Raw genomic sequence first — 12,500 nt, 5'->3', positions numbered from 1 at the left:
CGCAGACTATTCTGTGGTCAGCACCAAAGATTACCCACAATCCCTTGGGCCCACATTTTACAACATAAATCGCCCATTAATCCTCATAAACAGCATTTAAAACGTGTAATAATGGATACATGAGTCGGTAAAACTGTTTTTATAGTTGTTTTATTAGTTGTTTTATTTTATTTTATTTCGTGAATGAATGACACCATGTTAGAGACGCAGACCCAACAGCTGTAGTATAAATAGGTTGTGTTGGGATTGCCGAGTTAGATTAAACTGACCCCTTGCGGCTGGATGGTAGAAGCAAGTTGTCAACTGGTACAGTTCTGACAGCATGAAAAACTCTTTTACCGACTCATATCCATTATTACACGTTTCAATTCTGTTTATATTGTTATAGTTTCATCTGACTGCTGTACATGATGACTTGTAGGAATATGAACGAGACTATGTTTTAACTCCAATGAGCTACGCTCGGTGTTTATTACAGCCCTTTTTCCGTTCATAAACTGATTATTCTGAGTTCAGTAATTCTCATTATCAGTTTATTGTGTGCATGACAGTAAACACACTCATTCTAGGTCTATTCTTTGATCACACTGCACACAAAACCACGCAATTCATAAACAGATCATTTTAATCATGGCTCAGAAATGTTCAGGCAATAATACTTCAGGAAAATAGATACTAATCATTAACTAATGACTACCTACTCATTAACTATGATTAACTAGTGATTGACTAATGCCAAATTTTTCATTAGCTACTCATTAACTGGCTATTAGTTAATGATTAGTTTACTAGTAACTACTATAGTATTTGTGTACGTTATTGTAAAGTGTTACCATATAATAGGCTATAGCTACAAAACACAAAATAAAAAACCAGGCGATATTTCAGCATGTAGCATAACGTTTTTTAAATGGCCTCTGAAATGTTTAGGCAATAAAACAAATAAGTAAATAAATAAAATAAAAATATAGCCTGAATGAGGAATAAAGTTAACAAAAACAGAGAGCAGCAGGCTTTTATAATAGGCTACAAAATAAAAAATAACAACTTCACATGTTGCTGTTAAGGAACAGCAGAGCATTAACACTTGCAGCAGCTCATATTAACAATGAAATACTGTCAATAAAATAAAATACATCTGACATACATCTTTATGAGGATTAATGGGCGATTTATGTTGTAAAATGTGGGCCCAAGGGATTGTGGGTAATCTTTGGTGCTGACCACAGAATAGTCTGCGAGCAATCTTGGGACAGTAACCTGCTAGCGACATGCTTGATCAACTGGTTGGTTTGGTCACTGGCCATCTACTGGCTGAAAATGGAACAGCTAAATAGAAATATAGAAACAGAAGAGAAGTACGCGACGCGTTCATGTGTTCAGTGTTGTGCGCGGCGCAGATACACTTCCGGTTGCGTAACACTCAAACCTACCAACGCGTGTGTGTGTGAACGCATAACGAAATTTCTCCAACACTGGTCACACGTGTACACGCTGGAAGTAGCTGTGCTACGCAGCTTGTCGTTACGTGTGATGTAGTTTGCGCACATCATAGTGCGCGTACGTGTGCACGCGTGACAAGATTGACTATGTTAAGTCATGCAGGCACACACACGTTGCTGCGCATGTGTCAGTGAATAGTGAGACGTATGGACCTTCATAGTGTGTGTGTGGGTGGGTGCGTGTGAGTGCATGCGTGTGTGTGTGTGTGTGTGTGTGTGCGTGTGTGTGTTTGTGCGTGGGTGCGTGTGCGTGTGAGTGCATGCGTGTGTGTGTGTGTGGGCAGTCAGTGTATAGCTTGCTGGAGCCAATGAGTCAAGGGGTTTGAGCGTGCTCAATGCCCACTCAGCCCTCCAACTTCCTGTCTGTGTGTGTGTGTGTGTGTGTGTGTGTGTGTGTGTGTGTGTGCGTGCATCTGTGTGCTTGTTAAACCATGCATACACGCTGCATCTGTGCGTGTGCTTGTGTGTGTCTAGACGTGTGCTGTCGTGTTTGGATGTGTATAATAATCATGATCACTTTATATAGCAGCTTTAAAAACACAGTTTACAAAGGGCTTTGACAGATCAAATTAATTAATTAATGTGTGTGTGTGTGTGTGTGTGTGTGTGTGTGTGTGTGTGTGTGTGTGTGTGTGTCTTACCGTCCGCTGAGTAGGAATCCAGCGACAACAGCGAGTACGACTAGAGCCAAGGTGACGGCCACGGCTACGATGGAAGCCTGAGCACGCTCACTGGTGGCTGTTACTGCCAAGGCAGAGGAGGAGGCCCGTTAGACGCACACATATAACATACACACACACACACACACACACACACACACACACACACACACACACATTCTCTCCATCTGCCTCTATCTCTCTCTCTCTCTCTCTCTCTCTCTCCTGACCCCCTCCCTCTTAGCTGTACTCACAGTAAGGGCTGGTCTGGAATTCGAACCGCCGGCTAAACGCCCCGTAGCCCGCTGAGGTCCTGGCTCGCACCTGTAATACAAAATCATCCAAACATGGCACCTCATTTTGTTGTATTTTATTGCATTGTAAGCCTACTTTACCTCTTTTGTCATGGATGAAATTATGATGTTTATAACGGTCACTGGTGTATTTAAACATGGCGTCTTTGTAACTTTTTTCATGTCTGAGGAAGAGCAGTAGCTCGAAACGTCACTTGTTGGATGGCTAAATAAAAAGGTAAATTGGAGCTTCATTGTGCGGACTTTCCATTTTTTCATACTGTACCAAACCGTTTGTTTGGATGTGCGTGACTGCCTCAAATACGTTGTGATTATAATGATGAACCTGCATGTAGCCTACTATAGGGGAGCACAACCTTGTGTAATTCAATGCCCATTTCTGATTATTCAAACATTTCCGAGGAACACCTTCGCAAATAAAGTATAGGCTAACATTCTGATATCTTGATGTGACAGCCAGGTCCTGCGCAGCCCACTAGATGGCGCACTGAGGCCCAGCAATGGGCTGTGACCCAGTGGTTGAGAAACACTGGCCTACTATATCTACTGCTCCCAGCATGCCCTGGGGTGCCTGGGAACCCCCCAGGAGCAGCTGGAGGAAGTCGTATCTGAACTGTGCTGACTCACATCAACAGAAATACATGTGGATGGTACTGTAGATGGAAGTAGCTGGCTTGATTTGTGTTCTATCACAGCTGAGAGGTTCAATTTGGAAGCAATTTACACTACCAGTCAAAACTTTTCCCCTACATTTTACAAGTATAGTAAATGAAACAAATGAAAATATGCAGTGACCCAAAAAGTGTTAAACTAATCTAAACTATCGTTACATTATTTAATTGAAGTATTGCTTTTCCTTTCTTCATCCATTAGCAGCATGTTGGTTGTTGTCTAACCTGGAAGATGTAGACTGAGGAGGGCTTCAGGCCTTCACAGACCATCTCCGTCTCTTTGGCTTTAATGATGGTGTAACTGGAGTCCTGCTCCTGGAGGGGGCGGGGGCAGAGGAAGGGAGAGGGGTCAATGGCTGTTTTTTTTATTCTTCTTCTAACCCTGCTGATGATGTGTTGCTGGACAATACTCACAGTATAATGATAATGTAGTCAACTCCATTTATAGCACCTTTCAAAACAATTATTGTTACAAATGCAAAGTGCATCACACATTCACAACAAATAAAAATATGAAGTAAAGTTATAAGGTAAGGTCCTTACACATCAAGAGCGATGCGAATATACGGCACGGAATTGCGATGCCAGTTTTGACCCACCTGTCAAACACAGCCACAGATGTGTACACGTTGGAAGCGAATTTCTGAAAAATCGACCGCAGTTCGAAAAAATTATACTTTATCCAGCACTGGCACAGCGCAAACACAGAAACCGCGCTTAATAAAGTCATAAATGACATTAGAATGAACTCAGACTCAGGCAAAAATTTGATTCTAGTGCTACTGGATCTTAGCGCTGCATTTGACACTGTTGACCACTCAATTTTATTGGACAGACTGGAAAACTGGGTTGGGCTATCGGGTACGGTCCTCCAGTGGTTCAGGTCCTATCTTCAAGACAGGAGGTACTTCGTCTCCATTGGCAATTACACATCTGACCTAACTAGGATGACTTGTGGGGTGCCTCAAGGATCCATTATGGGGCCCGTTCTCTTCAACCTTTATATGCTCCCTCTAGGCCTAATTATGCAACAAAAACAAAGTAGCCTATCATAACTATGCAGACGACACTCAGTTGTATATAACTCTTTCCTCAGCTGACTATGCTCCCATAGAATCATTGTGCCAGTGCATTGATTAAATAAATAACTGGATGTGCCACAATTTCCTACAGCTAAACAAAGACAAAACGGAGGTGATCGTCTTTGGTCCCAAAGAACAAAGGCTTAAAATCACTGCACGCCTTGAGTCTCGATCCCTGAAGCCTAAGGATCAAGTCAAAAATCTTGGCGTTAGGGGGTACGGTGGTGCAGTGGTAAGCGCTGTCGCCTCACAGCTCGAAGGTCCTGGGTTCGATTCTCACCTGGGACGATGTGAACGCTGAAGGAATGTGTGCCCGTCCGCATGTCCTCGAGTGCCCACCGCCCGGGTGGGGTCGTCAAAAGTGCCTTTCTGTGTGGAGTTTGCATGTTATCCCCGTGCCTCCCGGGGGTTTCCTTCATAATACCCCCTTCACCAAAACATGCAATATCCTGGTTGCTAATGTGGTTCCTCCTCTGGTCGTTAAGGGCGCCTGTTCAGAGGGAGGGGAACTGGTTGGAATAGCGTGAACCTCCCATGTGCTATGTCCTACCAGTGAAGCTGGTCAAATCAAATCAAACAGTAGGAGCCCTACACCAGCCCAACCCTGAACTGTTCCCTAGCGTCTTCACCCCCACTTAAGTAGGATTTTCAGGTATCTGTACTTTACCGAGTATTTATTTTTCTGACAACTTTTTACTTTTACTCCCTACATTTTAACAGAAATATCTGTACTTTCTACTCCTTACATTTTCAAAACAGGCTAGTTACTTTAGTTATAATGCATGACAAGGTCATGTCTCTCTCTTGTCGCACATCCAAAACAAGATACTGGGGTCTAAATAAGGCATGACCGATGATGTCACAAATGAATCACGGATGATGTCACAGATGATGTCATCAGTGATGTCACTCGAGCAATTGCATCAGTGATGTCGAGCAATGTCATCAGTGAGTGAACTCATCAGTGAGTGCAGTGATGTCACTTGAGCAATTGTGATGTCATCAGTGAGTGATGTCTTCAGTGATGCGTGTCATTCGAGCAATTGTGATGTCATCAGTGGGTGATGTCATCAGTCATTAAAATGTCATCATAAAATATTTATAACAAAATGTTATTTCCGTGGTACATAGAATGCTGGAATTTCCTATTCAAGTATTATTATTTTGCTGTTCCTTTACCTCAGTGGAAGTACTTATTGGTGTAAAACAATACTTTTAAGTAAAAAGCACCTCATTTAAAATGGAATGTTGAATGTTGTGTTGTGATTTTAAAAATTAGATTTAAATCATCATCATCATGATCATCTTCATCATCCCCGGGCTCTGTCTGTCCCACTGTGACATCATCCGTGATGTCATAAATCCCACTGTGACGTCATCAGTAATGTCATAAATCCTACTGTGACATCATCCATGATGTCATAAATCCCACTGTGACATCATCAGTGATGTCATAAATCCCTGATCCCACTGTGACATTATCAGTGATGTCATAAATCCCACTGGTGATCATCAGTGCTGGTCTTATTGGCCACACAGCAGCCGAGTTGCGGGCAAGGCCGCGCAGCGGCCGAGCTGCGAATGCGAACTGCAGGTCTAGCTTGGCTAGCTGCAGGGGCAGCTCAGCAAGCTGCAGGTTGCGGCCGAGTCTAGGAATCAAGCGCGGGTAGCGCGCAAGATTCCTAGTCAATTAAAATTGCCTAAGTGTGTGGGCTGTGTCTGTTTGTGACATTATCAGTGATGTCATAAATCAAGGACTGTGATGTCATCAGTGATGTCACTGGAGCAATTGTGATGTAATCAGTGATGTCATAAATCCTTCCTGGCTGAGGCTATATAAGCATACAGACACAGCATATGTGTCATGCTGCTTGTGTAGACTACTTGATCACCCAGGGAGCACATACAAGTCGGTGTGGTACAGTGACAGATCTGAAGGAATGGCTGTTCGAGCAGGGCATGACGACAGGAGGCTCCACGATGCCGCCTATGCAGGAGACCTGGACAAACTGAGGAGCCTGTTGGAGGAGGAGGACTGCTTCAGGCAGATCAATGAGCAGGTTTTTTATGGGTGTTGGTGGACCCCTCTGGGGCTCGCAGCCTTGCAGGGTCATGCTGCTTGTGTAGCCTACTTGATCGCCCAGGGAGCACAGGTAGACCTAGCTGATGAGGATAACTGGACGCCTCTCTCCTATGCTGTGTGCTACAGTGCCCTGGACTCTGTCCGTTTCCTCCTGGAAGCCGGGGCCGACCCTAACAGAAGCATACACAGCTATTACACCACTCTCTACATCAGTGCTGGACGCCACCACCTGGACTGCTTCCGCCTGCTGCTCCAGGCCGCTGGCGTTCTGACCCGTGACGTGGCTTCTCGCCTGCTGGAGGCGGTGCTGCTTAACAGGTGCAACACAGCCTTCGTCCAGCTGCTGCTGGACCACGGCGCCGACCCGGCCCTGGTGACCACAGAGCAGGCACAGCTGGAGGAGAGGGCGGATCCTGAGGCTCTCAGGGTCTTTCTGGAGGCCAAGAGATGTCCTGGCAGTCTGGCCCACATGTGTCGGATCCAGATCCGCCAAGCACTGGGGACACATCGCCTGAACCAAGTCCACTCCCTACCACTAACACAAGTGATGAAGGACTTTGTGCTCCACCAAAACTGAGGGAGATTTCGGCTTTTGAGGCCTGGTGTGAGGACAACAATCTAATCCTAAACACATCTAAAACAACCTGCACCCATTTGGTATTTTGATGACTTGCCTGTGTGTCAGTAATGATCAAGTATCACAATGCAATTTTGATGTGAATGATGACAGGGATCTGTGCTCACACCGTGCGTCTTTACCTGTGCTTTGTGGCAAACGTAGCCTATCCAAACAGGAGACCTGGTTGGGTTATTGCCTCTGTTGTTTTAATTACAATAAAATAATGTTACAATAACATAAACTGTATGTTCTTGCTAGACTATGTGCACACAGACAAATTATATGCTATCTGATTTGTATGCAGCATTACTAAATATAAGTGAGCCTACACCTACTGTATATCAGTGTCCGCTTGGATAATACATTATCTTTATTCATGTTGAATTATTAAATTAAAGCTCATGTGTTCAACAGGGGCCAAGGCCTCGCTGGACCAATAAATCTAAGTTGCAGCTTGTCAAAATTCAGATGCATTATTTGTGTTGGACAGTAACCTAGTTATAGTAACTTTAGTTACTGTAATTGTATTACTTTTCCCATTAACTAATGTAATGTAATGTAATAGTCTAGCAGAATGGGCCCTCAGATTTTGAGATACCCCTACCCGAGGTAGAACAAATGACAACAATGATTTTTCTTATCTTTAGGGTCTCCCATTAATGAAATTGATTGTTGTCACACAAAAAATGGGGGAAAAAATGTTTTTTTGGCTGTTCTTTATAACTACCCCAATCCCTGAAAAAGAGCCAAATTAGGCCAGTCCGAATAGGGTAAAGGTGACAAAAAAGCCAATAACTTGAGAATGCTCACTCTTTTCCTCATCAGATTTGCTGAGGTATGAACCAGGTGGCTGCCCTACATCACCAAATAGTCAGAAAATGATTGACCTAAAAAGATAATGAATTATAGTCCTGTAAATATAGCTTTAGTTTAGGCGGAAATTGTACTTTGTGGTGATAGGAACATAGGTTGTATGGAGATATCTGGTACCGTTCTATTGCAAATTAGATTTCTTTAGATATAGGCCTACCTTTTCTCTGAAACAGAAATTCCAAATGGGGGGATAAGTGGCATAATACTAATAATAATACATTTTATTTGGTGACACCTTTCAAAACACCCAAGGTCATTGTACAGTGCATAAAAGAGACATGACATTCTAAAAGATCATACATAAAAACAAGCATTGCAAACACCAGCATCATTAAAATACGACGAGCGTAGATATAAGAAAAGACAGGAGATACACACGGCAGGCGAATAACAGATTGAGTGCTGTATATGATTAAAGGTAGCAGGCGAATTTGAACAGGTGGGTTTTGAGGTGGTATTTGAATGTGGTGATGGAGTCAGACTGTTGGATGTGTGATGGCAAGGAGTTCCAGAGTCTGGGTGCAGAGCAGCTGAAGGCCCTAGCACCCATGGTACTGAGGCGAGGGGGGGGGGGGACGGTCAGGAGGTCAGCTGAGGAAGAGCGTAGGGAGCGGGAAGGGGTGTATTCCTGGAGGTCAGAGAGATGGGTGGGTGCTAGGTTGTGTAGGGCTTTGTAAGTGAGCAGAAGGTTTTTGAAGTCAATCCGGTAGTGAATGGGAAGCCAGTGGAGTTGAATGAGGACAGGGGTGAGGTGGTCAGATGATTTAGTGCGGGTGATGATCCAGGCATTTGGAGTCTGTTGAGCAATTTGGTGGGTAGGCCAGAGAGAAGAGAGCTGCAGTAATCAATCTGGGATGTAACAAATGTGTGGATGAGGACTTTGGTGCTGTGTTGGGACAGGGATGGGCGGAGTCTGGAGATGTTGCGGATGTGGAAGAAAGCAGACCGGGTGATGTTTTTTATGTGGGGTGCAAAGGAAAGATTGCTGTCCAGAATGACGCTGAGTCTCTTGACTTGGGTGGAGAAGGGAACAGGGAAGCTGTCAATGATGATGTTTGGGGCAGTGGTGTTTTGAGCTTTGGACAGGATGTTTTTGGATGGGCAAGGCCTCGGTTTTACTGGTGTTTAACTTCAGGAAGTTACTGCTCATCCAGCTCCTGATGTCCTGGAGGCAGGCAGTGAGGGAGGTGGGAGGAAGAGCGGCGGTGGGTTTGGTGGAGATATAGACCTGGGTATCATCGGAGTAGCAGTGAAACCGGACACCATGGTGTCGGAGGATTTTACCCAGGGGGAGGAGGTAGGTGATGAATAGGAGTGGACCCAATACTGACCCCTGGGTCAAATGGCAGAACACCCGGACGAGTGATTCCCTAGTTCGACAAACTGTTGTCTGTCGGGAGGTAGGATGCAAACCAGGAAAGTGCAACACCAGTGATTCCAATGTTCGCCAGGTGCTCCACAAGTAGTGGGTGGGAGATGGTATTGAAAGCAGTGGAGAGGTCAAGGAGGATGAGGATGGTGAGGAGTCCAGAGTCAGCTGCACGGAGGAGGTCGTTAGTTATTTTTACCAGGGCTGTTTCAGTGCTGTGATTAGGGCGGAAACCATACTGAAATGGTTCGTGGAGGTTGTTTGAATCGAGGTGGGACTGGAGTTGGGCGGCAATCACCCTCTCAAGAGTTTTGGAGATGAAGGGGATGTTGGAGTTGGGACGGTATAGTGTTTGAGGTCAGATGGGTACTGTGGCCTATAAGTTAAGAATGCTCACTCTGATGATCATCATATTTGGAGAGGGAAATACCAGGTGGCTGAACTACATCACCAAATAGTCAGAATGTGGGGAACCCAATGAAATAAAGTTGATCTAAATTACAAGCCTCTAAAACATAGAAATACAAGGTGTAAATATTGGAAGTTTTATTGAAACTGGAACATTAATCCAAACTATAAATCAGTAGTATCTCCTGTCTTGACATGATGGAATAATACAAGTATAATAATAATCATAATACATTTGTTTTATGGTAGCCCCAAATCTCAGTGCTTCATTTCATTTCATGAACAAAAACAGGAGAACAGACTAGAAAACAAAATACTGCTCATTTCACCTGGCATATGGACACTTGTTTCACAGCCAAAGTCCAAATATCCAAATATGAAATACAGTATCAGCCCTTTGTTGAACGTATTATGACCGTACCAGATTATTGTGCCAGTGTTTGGGAGTCTGGGGCACATTCACAACCTTATACTCCATGGACTGCAATTGTAAGGCTTGCAAAAGACTGATGCAAACAAACTGTCTAAATATTGCTCAGTCTGTAGGCAGCCAGTCTATCTGGAGACAATCATGTTTAATATATCCTTAGTATCATTGTCCATTTGTCAGATTAAGCTATCACAATGTAAAAAGAAATCCTCTTCTGTGTATCATATTGTAACCTTTTTCCGAAGTATTTGGATCTTTCATTGTTGCTGCGTGTACATACGATGTGTTTCAGTGAGAGTCAAGTATATAGATACTAGAATGTCAAATGTCAGGTTCCTCAGATGTTTGGGGACACATTTTGACATTCTGCACAGCAGGTGCAGAACTCCGTACAGGGGAGGCACTGGCACTTTCCACTCTCTCAACAGTTTAGATCTTTGCAATACAAGTAAGTAATCTCTCTCACTTCTGTAGGTGCTGGGGGTTTCCTAAATAGGACTGATTTAATGGCTCCATCTCTGACAATCCATCCCTTGCCGATAGGACTCCATAACATTGGTTTGGGCATGTGACTGTGACACCATATCGCTGTCTGATACATTGCTCTTTGCACGTTGTGCAAATGCATCCTCTGTTGGTGGCAGATTTGCAGAGGCTGCATATGTTGTTGATGCAATTATGAACCTCAGTTCATCCAAGTTTGTGCACATCAGTCCATTTTCCTTTTTCTTTTTTCTGTAAAGCAGAAGTGCAAATCCTCTTGCGACTGGCAAAGACTCTTCCAAGCTGGCAGAGTCCAAAATGGGCCAGATCTTTGAGCTCACTGAGATGGGTCTTGAGTTTGGTGAATGCTGTTGTCTTTCCTATTCTGTACAAACTTCTTGTTGTGTCACAGCCAGTGAGTGCATGACATGCTGGTAGACAGCAAGAGCAATGTATCAGACACTGATATGGTTTCACAGTCACATGTCCAAACCCCTGTTATGGAGTCCTATCGTCAAGGGATGGATTGCCAGAGATGGAGTCATTTGACCAGCTCTATTTAGGAAACCCCCAGCACCTACAGAAGTGAGAGACATTACTTACTTGTATTGCAAAGATCCAAACTGTGGAGAGAGTGGAAAGTGCCAGTGCTTCTCTGTTGGCCTTCCATCTTATGAACGCGCAGCAACAATGAAAGATCCAAATACTTTGGAAAAAGGTTACAATATGATACACAGAAGAGGGAAGAATGTAACATTGTGATAGCTTAATCTGACAAATGGACAATGATACTAAGGATGCAGTATATTAAACATGACCATCTCCAGATAGACAGGCTGCCTCCAGACTGAACAATATTTAGACAGTTTTGTTTGCATCAGTCTTTTGCAATCCTTACAATTGCAGTCACATAAGGTTGTGAATGTGCCCCAGATTCCCAAACACTGGCACAATAATCTGGTAGGGTCATAATACGTTCAACAAAGGGCTGATACTGTATTTCATATTTGGATATTTGGACTTTGGCTGTGAAAAAGTGTCCATATACCTTGACAAATAAGCAGCCACTTTTTATTTCTCTGTTCTGTTTTATTTTTGGCTTGGTTATTTTGTTTTCTAGTCCGTTTTTCTAGTCTGTTTTTGTGATTGTGTATTATGTATTATGATTACTATTATACTTGGATGAATGTTCCAGTTTCCATAAAACTTCCAATATTTACATCTTGTTATTTATATGTTTTATGGTAAATGGTAAATGGCCTGCATTTATATAGCGCTTTTATTTAAAGCGCTTTACAATCAGTAGGTACATTCACCTATTCATGCACCGATGGCGGCAGTTTAGGGTGCTGGCACACCATCAGGAGCAATTTGGGGTTCAGTATCTTGACCAAACACACTTCGACATGCAGACTGGAGGAGGTGGGAATCGAACAACCGACCTCTTTTATCCAAAGCGATTAGTGGATGACCCGCTCTACCTCCTGAGCTACAGCCGCTCCAGGCGGTTAGTAATTTAGATAAACTTTATTTTATTGGGTTACTCACATTCTGACTATTTGGTGATGTAGTTCAGCCACCTGGTATTTCCCTCTCCAAATATGATGACCATCAGAGTGAGCATTCTTAACTTATAGGCTATTATGCCAGTTATCCCCATTCGGAATCACCTAATTTGACTGTTTCAGAGAAGAGGTAGTAGGCCTATGTCTAAAGAAATCTCATTTGCAATACAACTGTACCAGATATCTCCATACAACTACTGGTCAGTGTTCAATAGCACCCTAGACAACTCAGTAATGGTATATTTTTCAGGGATTTCAGTTTTTCTGATAAATGAGAGAAAAGTGATGGAGTCCTATGTTCCTATCACCACAAAGTACAATTTCCGCCTAAACTAAAGCTATATTTACAGGACTATAATTCATTATCTTTTTAGGTAAATCATTTTCTGACTATTTGGTGATGTAGGGCAGCCACCTGGTTCATACCTCAGCAAATCTGATG

The 12,500-nt window shown here is 43.4% G+C and overlaps 1 protein-coding gene across 1 annotated transcript in view; it reads right to left on the bottom strand.

Moving 5' to 3' along the window:
- The window catches only part of epha5 (EPH receptor A5), a gene marked incomplete at both ends in the record, with an annotated part of 204,562 nt that overhangs the window by 81,579 nt on the left and 110,483 nt on the right, over positions 1-12,500 (bottom strand). Inside the window, 3 exons of the mRNA XM_083641694.1 lie at positions 2,144-2,246; positions 2,416-2,485; positions 3,372-3,461. Of these exons, the coding sequence (XP_083497820.1) occupies positions 2,144-2,246; positions 2,416-2,485; positions 3,372-3,461 (263 nt within the window). The remainder of the gene's footprint in view (positions 1-2,143; positions 2,247-2,415; positions 2,486-3,371; positions 3,462-12,500) is intronic.

This window comes from Poromitra crassiceps (genome assembly GCF_964638095.1).
Source record: "Poromitra crassiceps genome assembly, chromosome: 8".
Taxonomy (NCBI): domain Eukaryota; kingdom Metazoa; phylum Chordata; class Actinopteri; order Beryciformes; family Melamphaidae; genus Poromitra; species Poromitra crassiceps.
Note: the sequence above shows the minus strand (reverse complement) of the source record. Positions and strands in the feature narration are given on the sequence as shown.